Raw genomic sequence first — 17,706 nt, 5'->3', positions numbered from 1 at the left:
TGAAAAGTGACGATAACGGGGGCACATATGAACAAGTTGAAAAGACAGGGCTTTCAAGGGGTGGTGGGACCTAAACCATAACAATGCCTGCACGCCGGGTCCGTCATCTTGCCTGAGACAAGTGACGGTCACCTTGTGTGTGCCTGGCGCTTTCTGATGGCAAAATCATTATAGCGGAAAATTTATTGTAAATCAAATTTTGGGGTGGAACTTTTCTGTTATCGTTGTAGCGAATTATCATAAACCAAATCGTCATAAAACTAGTAATGACTGCATTAAACATGCATATCTAGAAAAAACTCGCATGCAGTGTACAAAATGAGCAATATTCACAATTTACATGTATTTACAATATGTTTGCATTGACAACGGAAGACCTACGGTGGCCTACAATGTTCCTACGGTAGAAAATTTACCATAGCACAACGTAGAAAATATCAAACATTTGACATTTCCATGGTTGATGATGGATGATCACGGATGGCTGCGGATGACCCCGATACCTCTCGCGATGGACTTAAGGAAGACCCTGAAGACCTTGGTAGGCCTCATTGGCATCCTCTGTAACGTGTACCATGTATGTGTGAATGGAGATACGCGCATGCGCGCTCACACATTAATGCTGATGTTGTTATAATCAGAACATTGCAGAGCCAAGAGGATATCAGGCAGTTGGCATTACTTGATCTGTGCAGCAGCATCAGATCCTAGATTTTTTTTGCCCATGACAAGACAGTTTAATTTAATTCTAACAGGTTTTGAATCTTGTGTAATATAAATGTACTTAAAACACTCTGATGTCTGTTAGGCAGCATTTTGTGTATGGTAGGTTGGCTTGAGTGAATAAGAGAAGCCCCTTGAACTGCACATCATCAGACAAATATAAGGGCAAGGCAGATTCCAGAGCACAGTATCCAATTTACTTCAGCTGGTTCATTTGGATAGTTTGTTCAGGCAGACACCTGAAGATTTTAATTGTTTGTGCATGCCACCATTGTTAGCCGTGGCTTCGATATATGTATCACATGTGGGATTTAGAATCACGGGGTTAAATAATTTCAAGGTGTTTGGACATCTTTCACCACAACAGTATTGATGATGTGTTGTTGATGGAAGTGTAGGAGTCTGCAGATGGCATCCCCCTGTACTCTTATAGTCCTAAGTGATGTTTAATGGTCCAGTTAGTTTGGAACACAGTGATTGGAGAATTTGATGGGGATTGGCAAGAGAAAAAGGATGTTTAAATGGGTGTACTCCCACCCATTTTTCTTTACAGATGATTTTTTCAACTTTTTTGTACTGTATATTGTACACTGATTACTGTAATGATTTTTTTTTTTTTTACCATTTCCTGCAGGTAATGGAACCATTGACTTCCCTGAGTTCCTGACCATGATGGCGCGTAAAATGAAAGACACAGACTCTGAGGAAGAGATCAGGGAAGCCTTCAGGGTGTTTGACAAGGATGGCAATGGATTCATCTCAGCGGCTGAACTTAGGTGAGGTATCTTTTCTAAGATTCAGAAATTTCATGGATTAACCCCTTCAGTCAGATGACTTGCTTCTTGTTTTGTTTTAATTTGAGTTTTATTCTGCTTAGAATTCATTCATAGTGATGGCTTTATATAATGCCCTGAGTATGAAAAATCACTTAAGCATGTTGTGAGAATAAAGTATAAGGTAATTGAACATTTCCTGGATGCGGCGAATTAACACAAACCAAAAACTTCATCAGTTAACATAAAGCTGGCTTGGACAAAACTTGACTGCCATTAACATAGGGTTCTGTTTTTTCCAGTGCCTTTACAGTTATTTATTTTAAAAATGTACCTAATATTTACTTGGTACAGTATTTATGGTTACTGATAATATGGACTACTGGTATAGGGTGAATGCTTTGATACTTCTTGTTTTTGAGTGTGTTGAGTGACAACAAGAAGTATGAAGTGCACATTACATTTGTGCCCACCTGAATGTGTGGAATGGAAGTTGAGGAAGCTAAGGGTATGGCAAAGGATCGAACTATCTATCTATCTATCTATAGCCCGACGCCCTAATCCCGCAAAGGGTGGCCGCAGACAAAACGCCTCCAAGTCACTCTGTCACCCACCATTTGACTCCCCTCCCCCCAACTCACCCCCCCCCTCCCTCATATACCTCTCAACTCCATCCCTCCACCTCATCCTTGGTCTACCCCTCCCTCTCCCTCCCTCCACCTCACCTACATACACCCTCTTGGTCAGTCTTTCATTCTCCATTCTCTCCACATGTCCAAACCACCTCAGTGTATTTCTCCTAATCTTTTCAACCACATCCACATCTACCCCACAACGTTCCTTCACTTCTTCATTCGTCAACCTGTCCCTCCACATCACTCCACATGCTCCTCTCAAGTAACTCATTTCCACTGCTCTCACTCTTGACTTGTTCCCCTCTTGCAAGGTCCATGCCTCGCTTCCATACGTCAGGGTAGGGATCACAATACCATCATGCAGTGACTTCTTAACTTCCATACTCACCTCCCTATTTCTCATCACTGCTTTCAGTGTACCAACAGCGTTCCTTCCCTGCTGTACCCTTTCGCGTACTTCATCCCCCAAAGTTCCATCCTTACTCATCACACTACCCAAGTACTTGAATGCACTCACATTCTCCATATCCTCACCATCCAACCTCACTGCACACTCTGTGACTTCATTCCTCTCAAACACCATAACTTTACTTTTGTTTACATTAACTTTCAGCTTCCTCCTCCTACACACTGTCCCAAATTCATTCACCAAACCTTGCAACTCCCATTCATCTTCACTCAACAATACTGTATCATCAGCAAACAGCAACACCGGAAGCTTCCAAATCTCACCCTCATTCATTAGGGCCACCCCCACATCCACTGCCCTACCTTGTACCTCCTTTACAACCCCATCCATATATATATTAAACAGCCATGGAGACATTACACACCCCTGTTTCAGTCCCACATTGAGATCAAAGAACTCACTCAGCTCACCATCCACTCGCACCGTAGCCCTAGCTCCCTCGTACATACTCTTCACAGCACTCAACAATTTCCCCTCCACTCCATATATTCTTAATACCTTCCACATACCTTGCCTATCTATTCTGTCATAAGCTTTCTCCAAGTCCATGAAGGCAGCATACACTTTCCTTCCCTTCTCTAGATACTTCTCCACTAAACATCTTAGAACAAATATCTGATCTACACACCCTTTTCGAACTGATTGGATGAAATACAGTGCAGTCTGTACAGAGAAGAAAGTGGCAAATTAATAATTTTGCCTCCCGCTATTTTTATACAGTGAGTCTTCAATATACGAAAGGGATGGGGACCAAAAACACCTTTTGTAACCCGAAATTTTGTATATCGGAACGATTTTCCCCATTGAAATACACGTAGAAATGGGGGGATGCGTCCCAGGACCCCCTCGGATCCCCCACCTAAACTTTACCCCTCCTATTTTGAAGTAAGTAATACCTGTAGATGTAGAGAACAAGGTGGCCATTTTCTTGTACGTCTCTGTTTTCGTGGTCACAGTCCCAATGGTGGAAGCTGCAAGGCCTAAAGCACGCCCAATCTCTGAGACTCCCTGCCCCCCCTCGTGATGTCTTGTAATATCCAATTTCCTCTCCAGATTTAGAGTATGGTGCTGCTGCTGCTTTGCAGTGGACTTCCCCGATGCTTGAGGTGATGCAGGGCACTTGGCAGGCATGTCTAAACAGTACAAAAAGGTGTAGAGCTGTGAAAATATTCTCACGTACAGCAAAGCTGCGAGGAAGGACGTGGACTTGGGTCCGGGACAATTCGCCATCAAAACATAGACGATTCTCTGTCAGGACAGTTCACACTCAAGACAATTCCCTGTCATTCTATAAATGTACTTAATTGATCAATACTATAATAACTAATTTCATGGGTAACTATCAAGGTCTTTGTTCATTCAACAGTGTAGGCTTTGGTTATTACTTATGATTTATACTTGTAGTCAATAATTAACTTGCTTCTGGCTCACTGTAGTCGACTTTGAATTATAATCTGACATCTCCCATAGCTGTCTTCAGTAATTTTTATTGTAATTTTTGGATGCAGTTGGTTAAGATTGATTGATTAGCTGAGAATATAGACGTAATATGAAGATTATTCGTATAATTTTGGAGTAAGTCTATCATTCACTTGAGGTTTTTAGGCATTTATATAAATGCCAGTGTCTCATATGTAGCCTTATGTTACGATGAAGTGAAACATCGTACGTCACCTGATTCACACTTCAATATATTTATACAGTGTATATTTTTTTTCCGTTAATACCAACTATTTGATGCCATATTTTACATTTACTATAAAAGAATAAACCACCATCACCTTTATAACTCATATAAATAAAAAACTAATATACTTTCTAAATAAACTGATATGTAAATAAATGACGGGGAATCAACATGATGGCGAATTGTTCCAAAACCGTGGACTCAGCTGAGAAGTGTGCGAAAAACTGTTTACCAGAGAGGGGTTAGTTCGTTTCCGCGCCGCAAGAGAGCGCCCATTTTGAATTTTTCCTATTTCCTTTCGTATCATTGAGACAGATACTTCTGTATTGTGGAATTTTTCCTATATTCATTGCTTTCGTAACATCGAAAATTCTTACTTTGGGTTTTCGTTTATCAAGGACTCACTGTACTGTATATATAATACTGTGCATGCACACACACAGTGAATGATGTGTATCTACAAATAGTGCTTAAGATGGAACAACGATTCTAAAGGCATACAATGATATGGGAGTGGTTGTATGACCCAGTGTTTTGCTGTGCACTCTGATGATTCTACCTTTTTTTTTTTTTTTTTTTTTTTTTTTTTTTTTTTTAAGGTTAAAAGATTAGGTTTATGTTACAATTATATTCTGTAAAGATTAGTTTAACAATGATATTATGTGCAGGCATGTGATGACCAACCTTGGTGAAAAACTTACTGATGAAGAGGTCGATGAAATGATCAGGGAAGCTGATATTGATGGTGACGGCCAGGTCAACTATGAAGGTAAGTGAGATTGGGATATTGTTCTGTTCTTGCATGTTAGTTTGCTCGCACATTTTTCAACAGATCCTCTGTTGCATCCAGTTTTCCTCCCTTTGCATGTGTCAAGATAAAAATACTACTTTGGTCAGTTTCAGAAATTATGGAACATTGAAAGCAGCATGGTTTGATAAAGCTGAGTAAGTGTAGTTGTGTGATTATTGGTCTTGTGTTTTCCCAAATTTCGGAGCAAATACTTGGAAGCAGGTTGCTAATTAATTTACTGACAAATCTGTTATTGCCCCAAGACCCAGAATATGAAGATCTCCACAATGATGCTTATCGCACATACTCTGTTAAGCAATGTTGTTCTTAATCAGATGAGTTGCACCAAGCTTGGTATTGCCTTAAAACAATTAACAGGGCAGTACTGGATATATTTGAACTAAAAAGGTGCGATGACATATTTGTGTAGTACCATCTACATGTATTTCCTTTGTAAAACTAGATCAATTGAGATGGAAATATTAGATTGGCCACCCCTTAGCCATGTAGTGAGAGTCAGGTACATACCTGTATACTTAAGTGCCATTACACTGCTTTAAGTGTTTTCATCAAGTTTTTCAAAGTCATGACTGAGTATTACTTTCACTAACATTATCATAGTAATGATTATTTGCATTAACAAAAGAGCTATAGCTTTGCATGCAGTTGCACCAAATTTAGCATGATCAGTACCTCTAATTTATCATCACAAGTTATACAGATTTCCCATGCATTTTAATTCTAGATAATTATGTATTGCCTTGCTTTTTTTTTTTTTTTTTTTTTTTTTTTTTTTTTTCTCCCCCCCCAGGAAGTGACTGTAGAATATTTAGGGCTGCCATTTTCAGTGTTATCATAAAATATATTTGCTTCTAAATCTAGTTGTACTCAGTATGTTAAATCATACATAATGAGTATGGAAGGGCTGCAGTTACTGTGGGCTGTTCCTCATTGTCAGGATTAGTAGAGAGCTCTAGAATTTTCATGTTTATTCCAGGTGAGGTTTAGACCAATGTTTATTGCAACTGAGGTTTAGACCCAATCTTTGTAAATGGCAGCCCAGCTTAGTCATGTTACTTAACGTGACACTAACTTACCCTTGCATGAGTTGCCTCAGAGTAGTTTTACTCTTTCTTTGCAGAGTTTGTGAGAATGATGACCTCAAAGTAGCGCCTCACCGCCCTCTTCTCCCCTGCCCGTGACTCACCTTCTTAATCTTTAGTCTTACCTGTTAGTTCCCACTCAAGTATTTGTTTTTTCTTGTGCTGTTTTTTCATTTCAGTTTGAATTTTCACCCTACCCTTAGTCTTCCCTTACTTCCAGTACCCAGACCTGCCCTCTCTTAATGATATTGATAAACAGTTATGGAAGGAAATTGGTGACAGGGTATTTATGTTTGTATGTAAATTGGAGAATCAGTCAATTTTTCAGTGCATTTTAAATATTTATTTTCACATGCTTGTATCTCGGCATCACATTAATATACATGGCTAGCTTAAAACTGGTGTGGAGCATATTCTTAGCTGTTGTTCACTTCATATCCCCCACTAAATATCCATAATGAACTGCTATTTGGGGATGAGAATTGTAGGAATTTTCTTGCTCTTTCGGGAGATAGCTGTGTTAATTCATTTATAATTGTATAGGAAATGTTGACAGTGGAAGATGTCTACATTGTCCTCCAGTTATATGAATAGTACCTTTAAATGTGTATGCTTTCAAAATAGGAGTTCAGTCGTGGCCCTAGCCTACTTATACCTTGCCACACCTGCCAACACTGATAGGTAACTGGGTTTGGCTAGGTTGGGTTTGGAATAGAATCAGAATTACATAAGATAAAGGGCTTGATCTGCTTGACATGAAGCAAAAGTTTTCACTTTCCATATCTCTTCAGGAACTACCAGTTTTATTGCACAACTTGAGCACTGTGTGGTTGCCATATCCATACCAGTACACAGTATTGGTGTGTGTGTGTGCATATATATATATATATATATATATATATATAAGGTAAAGTTTCTCTTATGTTCATGGGTAAATTCTCATCAAAAGTACCTGCAGAAATTTTAGGATTATAGTTTTTACTGTCTGTGGAATTGTGCTTCCTGATAGTTTCATTATATGAATGCTGAATATTCATTTTCACTCAGTAATGTCTCTCTCTCTCCTTTTTCAGAGTTCGTCACAATGATGACCTCAAAGTGAAGTAATCGCGCCCACTAATATTGTAAACAAATTTCAAACGAACAGTTTTCTCTGCTTTCCAATTTATCTTGTTAAAGGAACTGCTAAGACCCATTATAATAATACTGAACTGTCACGGTACTGTCTCTTGCTAAAATCTCGTATTGCCTTTATATTCTATCTGGCTCAGCGCTACCGTCTGAAACAACACAAACATCCACCTTGCCGCCGCCAACAAAATCACTATTCTTACATCTTAGCTACTACTGCAAAACTACTACTACCACCACCATCACCACTACAAGAACTAGGCTCTAATGAAACTGCAACCCTATACTACCGACGAAGCCACAACCACAGGATATAGCAGCAATGACGACTTGCCTTCGTCAGCTGGTGTGGGCATGTGAGGGTGTTGAGGCGCTGATGGACGTGCCTAGCTGGTGAAGCCCTGTTCAGATACTTGTCACCCATAATGGTAGCGCAGTTAAATATGGGTTGGTTGTTCAGAGGACGCGCTTCGGGTGGCTGGCCCTCTTGAAAATAGACGTGTATTAAAGCTATATATACATATATACTTCGTAGATACAGTGTTTGGATGTGGGGCGAGGGTCCCTTCGTCAGCGCCGTATTTGATACCAGCCCAGCCACACCGCCCTTCCCAATCAAGGACGACAAGTGTTGCTGGGTCACCCAACAATAGTAACAAGTTAACACATCTCGTGGCGCATATTACTGTTAATTCCAACTGCTACTGAATTTACACAATTATGAGGATACCAGTTCTATCATTGATGTATCTAGTGATAGTGACGAAGGCTCTTACCCCAGTAATAAGAAGTCTCGTGTCATGATAATGCCTCGGGGTCTGCCACCCACTCTCGTCTCTCAACATCACTAAGCTCTTTCTCTGGTTTCATTAGTCTTGTAAAAGCAGAAAGCTAGTTTGGTCAATTTACTTTTTTTTTTTATAAACTCATAGAAACTTAAAATTATTATTATTATTATTTTAAGTTGAAGTTTTAGATGCATTGTAAAGGAGGAACAAGTCCCACCTGACCTTGCCTGCCCATAGGTTGGGAGTGGCCATGTTGTGGACCTTTTCTGATTTTCTTTCTTTTTATATTATGAAAAGTTCGCTCATAGCGAGTTTTTTTATATTGTTTGTCTGAAGAGTTGAGTATACAGTAAATAAGTACGGAGAGGGTGTGCTGTATTTTTGTGTTGATTGAATGGGATCGATACATTTCCGTATCATATACTTCTTGTTAGCTGTGTCTTTGTCAATTTTCTTAAAGGAATAGGAAATGTATACATATTGCAAAAACAAAAATGAAGTTGAAAATTTACTCTTGTACTACATAATACTAATGTAAGGCACGTCATTAATTTTCTTCTTCCCACCTCCCGCATTGTTTAACACTGTTAAGATGCCACTGATGTGGACACCAAGGCGTCCTGCCAGTGAGCTTGACCATTCTAATTTTTGATTACCATACACCATGCTCATTAATGGTTACATTATTGTGTAGGAAATCGATTCTTTAAAGTAAACCAGTCTTTCTTGAACATGTCACTTTTGAATATTTTTTTCCTTGTATTCTGTCTTGCCAAGTGAGGCATTGTTGGTTTTTTGAAGCTTATCTGGGTCTCATCAGTTGACGGAAGGATTGTAGACACGCTTACGTTTTGTTTCCAGCAGCCAGGGCTGTACTGGAGTACCACCCTCTTGAGCTTGTGCTCCCCAGCCTGCCCACCAGCTTGGAGTGTGGGCAGGGGTGGCCACTTGTTGACCCTTGGATGGTGGGTGATGCCAGGTGCTGCCCTGCTGGCTGTTTAGCTTCATTTGGGGGAACCTTTTATTGGTGGAGCGTGGCGGTAGTTCTGTTGTGTATCTCCAAATGACACACGACTAAACTCCGCTTCGCGATGAACATTCCTTTTCGCTGCTGTTTGTGAGGGGGTTTGTTGCCATACATGTCTGTAGCAGGCAGCATGCCACCCATATTGTTTTAAGTGTGGTACGTGAGGTGAACGGGGGAGTGGCAGGGAGAGAGGTGGAGCTGCCTGGTGTAGTGGTGGCTGGGTGCAGATGAGGGTTGCTAGGGCAGGGGTGGCAGTGGTTGCTGCTGCTGCTACTGACTCTACCTCTCTCCCCACCTGCTACCACCCTGGGCTGCCCCCACTGCTCCCCCTGCAGTCCCCACCACACCCCCTGACCCCTCATCTGGTGAGACCCAGTGCCGCTGGAGCGTTTCCTTCCCGCCTCCATCACCGCCACCCAGCAGCAGCGCCACTACCCCTAGCACTGTTGTACCAACAGTATTGGAGACGGTGTTGTATGCGAGGTGATGACTGGTGGAACAGCTGTGCCGCCCCTTCACTCTGCCTCGCCCCTCCCACCACCACCAGCACTACCCATCATGACCCTGTTCAGATGCAGTGAATCCAACATCCAACCACGCGTAGCTTTTGCCCAACCCGCTACAGAGCTTACCACGTGCGCTGCTGTGACTATTGTGCCATTGGCAGGATGGTCAAGGTTGCACTGTCTTATAAATACTTAGTGGAACAGCATTGTGTGCTCAGATATCCCTTCTATTTATCAGCACCATCAAGTGAAGAGTGTGAAGTGTGAGCTAGTGTTGGGTGGGGCCAAAGTTGAGCAGGGTGGCAGGGTGGAACGGGCTGGCGGTCATGCTGGGGGGTGGCGGTGGGGGGGCTGGCAGGAGTGTCCGGGAACCTCTACGGCCGCTTCACCCCACCACCAGGACGCCATTAGTAATTTGAGGACCTGATGTCGTTGTATTGAATAAAAAAGATCAAGAAAGAATTCGTATTTTTGTTGTCCCATTACCTGTATACATTATATTTAATATATTATAAAAATCGATTTTTCTCATGAAAACATTTTCTTGTACGGTTCTAACCTTTGCCAATGTTATGTGAAACCATATTTTGGTATTAAGTTTGGTATTTCGATCTAAAGAATACCATACTCGGTCTTTTTTCCTCCCACTTGCTACAATGCGTCCATTAGACATGATTATATAGCAAGGTTCAAATAAACTTACAAAATAATGTAAATGGGGAGTGGGAGTAAACAAATGCACCACAGGCTAGCACTCCTTGGAATAGGGGAGGTTGCTCATGGTGCTGCATCAGTGCGTGTGTGTGTCAGATATATAGTGATGAAAGTTGCCAACCTGTCTTACATTGTCAGGGCTTTTTTTTTTTTTTTTTTTTTTTAAGGCAGTTGTTCACTGGTGCCTGACGACGCAGGATTAGTACAAAAGAACGGGACATGAAGACTTGATGCACCTGTACAATACACTTCTATCAAAGTACCTTTTTTTACTCTATAAAAAAAAAGTCCATTTTGATTTATGATTTTTATCAGTCTCCGTTCCGGAGGGGCTTGGGGTCGAGTATTTTGTCCGCGTGGTTTGTTTGGCTGTTAACAACTTTTTGCGAAAGCTGCTGCTGCAATTTTGATTAATATTACAGGGATGATGGGCTATAACCTGATATCGATTAAATTCTGGGCCAGGTTAAAGGCTGTAGAAAAAAAAAAATCGTTTTTTCGACAAACTCCTTTGAACTTGGTCATAACATGAAACCTGAGGCGCATCTTTAAAATCTGCATCCTATAACATGCCTCATTACATTAGGGGGGTCACCCCCCTGTGGGGTAGAGGGGACTGTCAGGTGGGTCGGACCTAAAATTTCAAATGGGAATAAATTCGTAAATTGCCACCGATTTACTCTGTGCGATGAGACATTTATGACCATATATCCTGTTCTGTTTATACGTCAGCAATAAAATGACTGCCGGGGACGGGTTTGCTGTGCCTTGGTACCGCTTGTTTTCACATTTAAATAATTTAAATCTTGATTTAAATCAAAACCTTGATACTGTACATGCATACATACGTGTGTATATTATATATATTATATATATATATATATATATATATATATATATATATATATATATATATATATATATATATATATATATATAATGTGTGTGTGTGGATAGACTACGTGTGTGTGGATGACCGAATGAGAAGACAAGTGTTGGATGCAAGGGTGGGGGAATGGAGTCTCGGACCATCACTTAGTGAGGGCCAAGGTAGAGCTGCAAAGAAAGTGGTTGAGGAGACGAAGGGGAAGACAGGAGGAAGCAGCTCCTGTGAGAAGAGTGGAGAAATTGCAAGATAGTGAGAAAATGACAGAGTATAAGAGCATAGTGGAAGAAAGATTGGGAAGGTATGAGCTAGAGCAGATGGAAGGGGTGGAAGACGTATGTAAGATATTCACGGAAGACACGGAAGAGATAGGCGCAGCGTGTGAGGCGGTTTGTGGAGTGAGGAGGAGATGCAAGGGTGTGCAAGGGACAGCATGGTGGAATGATGAGGTGAAACGAGCTGTGGAACAAAAGAAGAAGGCATATGGTGAATGGTTGGCGAGTAGAGGTAGAGGAGAAGATGAGAGAGAGAAGAGAGGTATATGTGAGCAGGAGAAGGGAGGTTAAGAGACTGGTGAAGGAGAGTAAGAAGAAAGTGGATGAAGAGTTTGGGAGGAATCTGAGTGTGAAATGGAGGGAGAGTAAGAAATTGTTTTGGAAGGAGGTAAAGAAAGTAAGGCAGTGTGAAAGGGAAAATAGTAGGGGAGTGAAAGATAGGAATAATAGATTGTTGGTGGAGAAGAGAGAGAAATTGAGGAGATGGAAGGAGCACTTTGAGGATTTGTTGAATGTAGAGAGTGAGAGCAGTGTGAGTATAAGTGGTTGGGGAATGGCTGGGAGAAGAAGAGATGAGAGGAGGGAGGAAGAGATCAGTAGGTCGGAAGTAGTGGAAGCGATGAAGAAGATTAAGCTGGGAAAGGCCCCAGGAATTGATGGAGTGTGTGGTGAAATGCTTAGGTATGGGGGTGAGATTGTTGTGGAGTGGATATGGAAGTTGTGTAGATTGGCTTGGGAAGAGGGAAGGGTTCCAGAGGACTGGAAATCAGGTATAATTGTTCCTTTGTACAAAGGAAAAGGGGAGAGAGAAGTGTGTAGTAACCATAGGGGTAATTGCCTTCTTAGTGTGACTGGTAAAATATATGGTAAAATACTCATTGATAGGGTCAGGCATATGACAGAGGAGCTAGTTGGAGAAGAACAAGGGGGATTTAGGAAGGGAAAAGGGTGTGTAGATCAGATATTTGTTCTAAGATGTTTAGTGGAGAAGTATCTAGAGAAGGGAAGGAAAGTGTATGCTGCCTTCATGGACTTGGAGAAAGCTTATGACAGAATAGATAGGCAAGGTATGTGGAAGGTATTAAGAATATATGGAGTGGAGGGGAAATTGTTGAGTGCTGTGAAGAGTATGTACGAGGGAGCTAGGGCTACGGTGCGAGTGGATGGTGAGCTGAGTGAGTTCTTTGATCTCAATGTGGGACTGAAACAGGGGTGTGTGATGTCTCCATGGCTGTTTAATATGTATATGGATGGGGTTGTAAAGGAGGTGCAAGGTAGGGCAGTGGATGTGGGGGTGGCCCTAATGAATGAGGGTGAGATTTGGAAGCTCCCGGTGTTGCTGTTTGCTGATGATACAGTACTGTTGAGTGAAGATGAATGGGAGTTGCAAGGTTTGGTGATTGAATTTGGGACAGTGTGTAGGAGGAGGAAGTTGAAAGTTAATGTAAACAAAAGTAAAGTTATGGTGTTTGAGAGGAATGAAGTCACAGAGTGTGCAGTGAGGTTGGATGGTGAGGATATGGAGAATGTGAGTGCATTCAAGTACTTGGGTAGTGTGATGAGTAAGGATGGAACTTTGGGGGATGAAGTACGTGAAAGGGTACAGCAGGGAAGAAGGGTTGTTGGTACGCTGAAAGCAGTGATGAGAAATAGGGAGGTGAGTATGGAAGTTAAGAAGTCACTGCTTGATGGTATTGTGATCCCTACCCTGACGTATGGAAGCGAGGCGTGGACCTTGCAAGAGGGGAACAAGTCAAGAGTGAGAGCAGTGGAAATGAGTTACTTGAGAGGAGCGTGTGGAGTGACGTGGAGGGACAGGTTGACTAGTAAAGAAGTGAAGGAACGTTGTGGGGTAGATGTGGATGTGGTTGAAAAGATTAGGAGAAATACACTGAGGTGGTTTGGATATGTGGAGAGAATGGAGAATGAAAGACTGACTAAGAGGGTGTATGTAGGTGAGGTGGAGGGAGGGGTAGACCGAGGATGAGGTGGAGGGATGGAGTTGAGAGGTATATGAGGGAGGGGGGGGTGAGTTGGGGGGAGGGGAGTCAAATGGTGGGTGACAGAGTGACTTGGAGGCGTTTTGTCTGCGGCCACCCATTGCGGGATTAGGGCGTCGGGCTATAGATAGATAGATAGATAGATAGTGTGTGTGTGTTCATATATATATTTATACATTTTCATTCGTTTTCGTTTTCGTTTTTGAAGGCTCCAGCATGCTTGCATGCGTCGGCCTTGGTCACCTAATGGCGGCTCTCCATGCTGCACGGTCTATTGCAGCTTCCATGTTCAGTCCCTTAACCTTGAAGTCACACTTAATGACCTCGCCCCATGTCTTTCTCGGTCTACCCCTCAACCCCACCCCCAATATTAACACTTCTCACCGTCTGCACCCACTTATCATCCCCCCATCCTCTCCACATGCCCAAGCCATCTCAATCTACCTCTCCTCATCACAACACCAATACACTCCAGTCCCATCCTACCTCTCAACTCTTTCATCGTAAACCCAGCCCCCTCAGACCTTGCACGCAGGGACGCACTGCACATCCACCTAATTGTCATTTCTGTACGTTTGAGCCTGCGAATATCCTCCTTTACTGCCTAGGTCTCACCACCATACAGCATTACACTCACACCTCAGTTAAGTCTCCCCTCCCTCTACGCCTTTCTAGTGAGTACAGATTTAGTCTTTTCAGTGTGTCTTCATACGAAAGGTTCCTAACATCATGTATAATTTTTGTCATTTTCCTCTATGCACTTTCTAACAAATTTATATCCATCCTTTAGTACAGACACCAAAATTGCACGGCATTGTCTAAATGTGGCCTTACTAATGCTAGATAAAGTTGCAGTATTACTTTAGTCGTAGTATTACTCACTATTTGCGAAGTAAACTCTAGGACCCTATTTGCCTTATTTCTGGCATTAATACACTGTTGCCTTGGTTTAAGATATTTGCTAACCATGACTCCCAGATCGCTCTCTCATTCCGGTTTATTAATTCTTTTACTATCCAAGTTGTATCTAGTACCTGCGATGGTCTTGCCCACGTTATATACTCTAAATTTTTCCTCCTTAAATTCCATATGTCAATGTTTAGACCATCTGGACTGAATAACGAGGTCCTTTCGAACGTTAACAGTCATCGCTTAGGTTAATGTTCCGTCCTAATCTTTGTTGTCGGGAAGTTTACTAATACTACCAGTGATTCCAAAGTCTAGATCATTTTTACATACAGTTTAATAAATAATAAGGGATCGAGTACTGATCGCAAGGGTACAGAGCTAGTTACTAATCCCAAGTCCGACTAAATACCATTTATTCAAACTAACTGTTTTCATTCCTTCAGCCAGGACTCTATCCATATTAAGATATCGCCGTGTATACCGTTTGCTCGAACCTTCCTAACTATACGTGTGGAACCCCATCAAAGGCTTTACTAAAGGCCAGATAAATAATTGTAAGCTTTATCACTATTGAGTGGCTCATAGATCTCCGAGGAAGATTATAAGTTTGTGAGGCACGATTGTCCTTGCATGAATCCATGTTGACTTGGCTTTATATAATTAAATCTATCTAGGTGCCCTTTTTTTTTTTTTTTTTTTTTTTTTTTTTTACTGACTCTAGCATTCTACCATCTGTATGTTAGACTTATCAGACCATAATTCGACGCAACTGACTTATCACCTTTTAAAAAATGAATACTACGTTGTAATTATTAAGTAACGCTGTAAGTAGCTCGCATAATTCTTCCTTCGTTGCCTTTAAAATGGTTGCACATATAGCAACAACAACCAACTTTTCTGTCATCGTTTAATTGTAGTCTGGAGAGGGGGATGGAAAAGGTAGTGGGCTATGGAGAGGGGGATGGAAAAGGAACTGGGAGACAGAGGGATGGGAGAAGGAGGGAAATCTGTGAAAGGAAGTGGGAAAGAAATAGGATTAAAGAGGAAGAGAGGTAGAAATGGAGGGAAGAAATATACCGAAAAAGGGAGGAAATCTGTGAAAGGAAGTGGGAAAGAAATTGGATTAAAGAGGAAGAGAGGTAGAAATGGAGGGAAGAAATATACCGAAAAAGGGAGGGAGAGGGAAAGGGATATTGGTGAGGGTGAGGTGTCAGAGGAGCGAGTGAGATGTCAGAGTGCATCAGAAGCGCCTTGACTCACGGCTCACTAACCTACACTAATGTCACATCTCTCTCTCTCTCTCTCTCTCTCTCTCTCTCTCTCAGGTATACAAGGAGTGTGTAGAAAATTCAGACTGGAAATGATAGAAGGGAGGGAAAGAAGGGAGTTTAACAGCGAGGAAAGGAAGGAAAAGTAGGAGAAAGGGAAAGAATGTACTATAGGAAAGAGGTAGGAAGGGAGGGAGGGAGTGTAAGAGGAGGAGAGGAAGGGAAACGAATTTATGTAGAAGGGAAGGAAAGAAAGCCGTGAGATGAAGATGAGGGAGAGGAAGGGAGGAGGAAAGGGAAACCAAGTAAAATTAGGGAGAATGAACGGAAATAAGTGAGGGGACAGGCAGATCCTTTGTGATTTGTGTTGCTGTTTCCTCTTTCCCACCCCACACTTCACCATCCCACCCAGCCATCCCCACACAGCATTTTCCTTCCCACACCCACACCCACCTCACTCTCCCACCCATTCCCACACCCGCATGCACCATTCTCCTTCCCACCCCCACACCCACCTGATCCTCCAACCCATCCCCACACCCTCACACATCATTCTCCTTCCCACCCTCACACCCACCTCACCCTTCCACCCATCCCCACACCCTCACACCCACCTCACTCTCCCAACCACCCATACCCACACCCGCTCCTCTCCCCTGTCCCATGACAAACGATCTGTCACGGTCGCTATTTTTAGAACACTTCCCCTCCCCTCCCCTCCCCTCCCCTCCCTTTCAGTGGGGGTCCTGTGGTCAGATCAGAAAAGATCCCGACACACAAATGTTTATAGCAATTTACTGTTATCAGAAATAGATTTGTCTGTCTTTTTTTTTTTTTTTTTTTCTGGTTTGGTTGCGATGTGTTTGGTAGGTGATTTTTTTTTTTTTTTTTAACAGAACGGAGGAAGGAATAACAAATGAATAAAAAAGATGATCCATACACCAGATTACTGGTGTCCTCATTTCATAAAATATCTCTAACAGTTTGATTTGAACAGCTGTGGGTTGAAATTTGGAGGGAAGCAACTCTGGGGAAGCGAGTTCCAAAGAGATGCAGTTCTCGGAATGAGAGAATTCTGATAGGCAGAAGTTCTGCAATATGGCTGAGTGACATTCTAGTCATGAGCGCTACCAGATGCCCGTGTAGCCAAGGCCTTCAAAAATTTTAGAAGGCCTTTGTGTAGCACAAGGGAAGGCATGGAGAGGTGGCACAATGGACGCAACTTCGTCTGAGCATTTGCCATAAAAATATCTGTAAAATAATGCAAGGGAGGCAACATTACTTCTTACTTGTAGGGGAGGTAGTTTGTTTATAATAGCAGGGTTACTAATGATTCCAACAACTTTGTTCTGAATTTTGTCAAGTTGTTTTAATGCAACCTCTCCACATCCATTCCACAAGAGTGAGCAATATTCAAGCTGAGAGCGCACATGACTCTTATAAACTATAGCTAACTGCTCGTCAGTGAAGAAGTTACCGACTCTGTACAATAATCCAAGTTTTTTTTTTTTTTTTTTTTTAAGCTGTTTTAGCAAGTGATCTAACATGAGAGGTCCAGCTGAGGGCATTGTTAAGTGAGACGCTGAGATTTCAATACTTTTGGAGATGGGAATATTAGTAGCACTGAAGGTAATATACGAATATGGTAATATCTGTCTATTAGTAAATTGTGTATATTTAGTTTTACTAGCATTAAATGAGACAAGGTTGTTTTGTCCCCATTCACCGATCATAGGTAGGTCTTGATTTATGGAGAGGTCTGTACTGAGGTGAGAGGTAGAGATATTAGACTCTGTAAATGGGTGTCTGAGTGTGAATGAACTATGTAGTGTTGAGTCATCTGCATATGAGTGGATGGGATTGTGGGTGACAAATAAGGGATCATTATTATGAACCAGGAATAGGGTTGGCGCCAGAACTGATCCCTGCAGCATACCGGCGTTAATTGAGTGGAAATTGGAATATACATCATCTACTTTTACTCTTATTTTTCTGTTGCTAAGATATGAAGAAATCAAAGGA

The 17,706-nt window shown here is 41.9% G+C and overlaps 1 protein-coding gene across 2 annotated transcripts in view; it reads left to right on the top strand.

Moving 5' to 3' along the window:
- LOC145411825 (calmodulin) overlaps window positions 1–9,487 on the top strand; it is a 51,744-nt gene extending 42,257 nt beyond the window's left edge. For both annotated transcript variants that reach the window (XM_080281787.1, XM_080281786.1), the window contains exons 3-5: window positions 1,358–1,499; window positions 4,956–5,056; window positions 7,254–9,487. In XM_080281787.1, coding sequence (XP_080137913.1) covers window positions 1,358–1,499; window positions 4,956–5,056; window positions 7,254–7,282 — 272 coding nt within the window. In that variant the 3' untranslated portion in view covers window positions 7,283–9,487. The remainder of the gene's footprint in view (window positions 1–1,357; window positions 1,500–4,955; window positions 5,057–7,253) is intronic.
- Window positions 9,488–17,706: the final 8,219 nt, after the last annotated feature.

This window comes from Coenobita brevimanus, chromosome 91 (genome assembly GCF_032717465.1).
Source record: "Coenobita brevimanus isolate Jiangsu-jjx chromosome 91, ASM3271746v2, whole genome shotgun sequence".
Classification (NCBI taxonomy): domain Eukaryota; kingdom Metazoa; phylum Arthropoda; class Malacostraca; order Decapoda; family Coenobitidae; genus Coenobita; species Coenobita brevimanus.
This window is presented reverse-complemented; position numbering and strand designations above follow the sequence as displayed.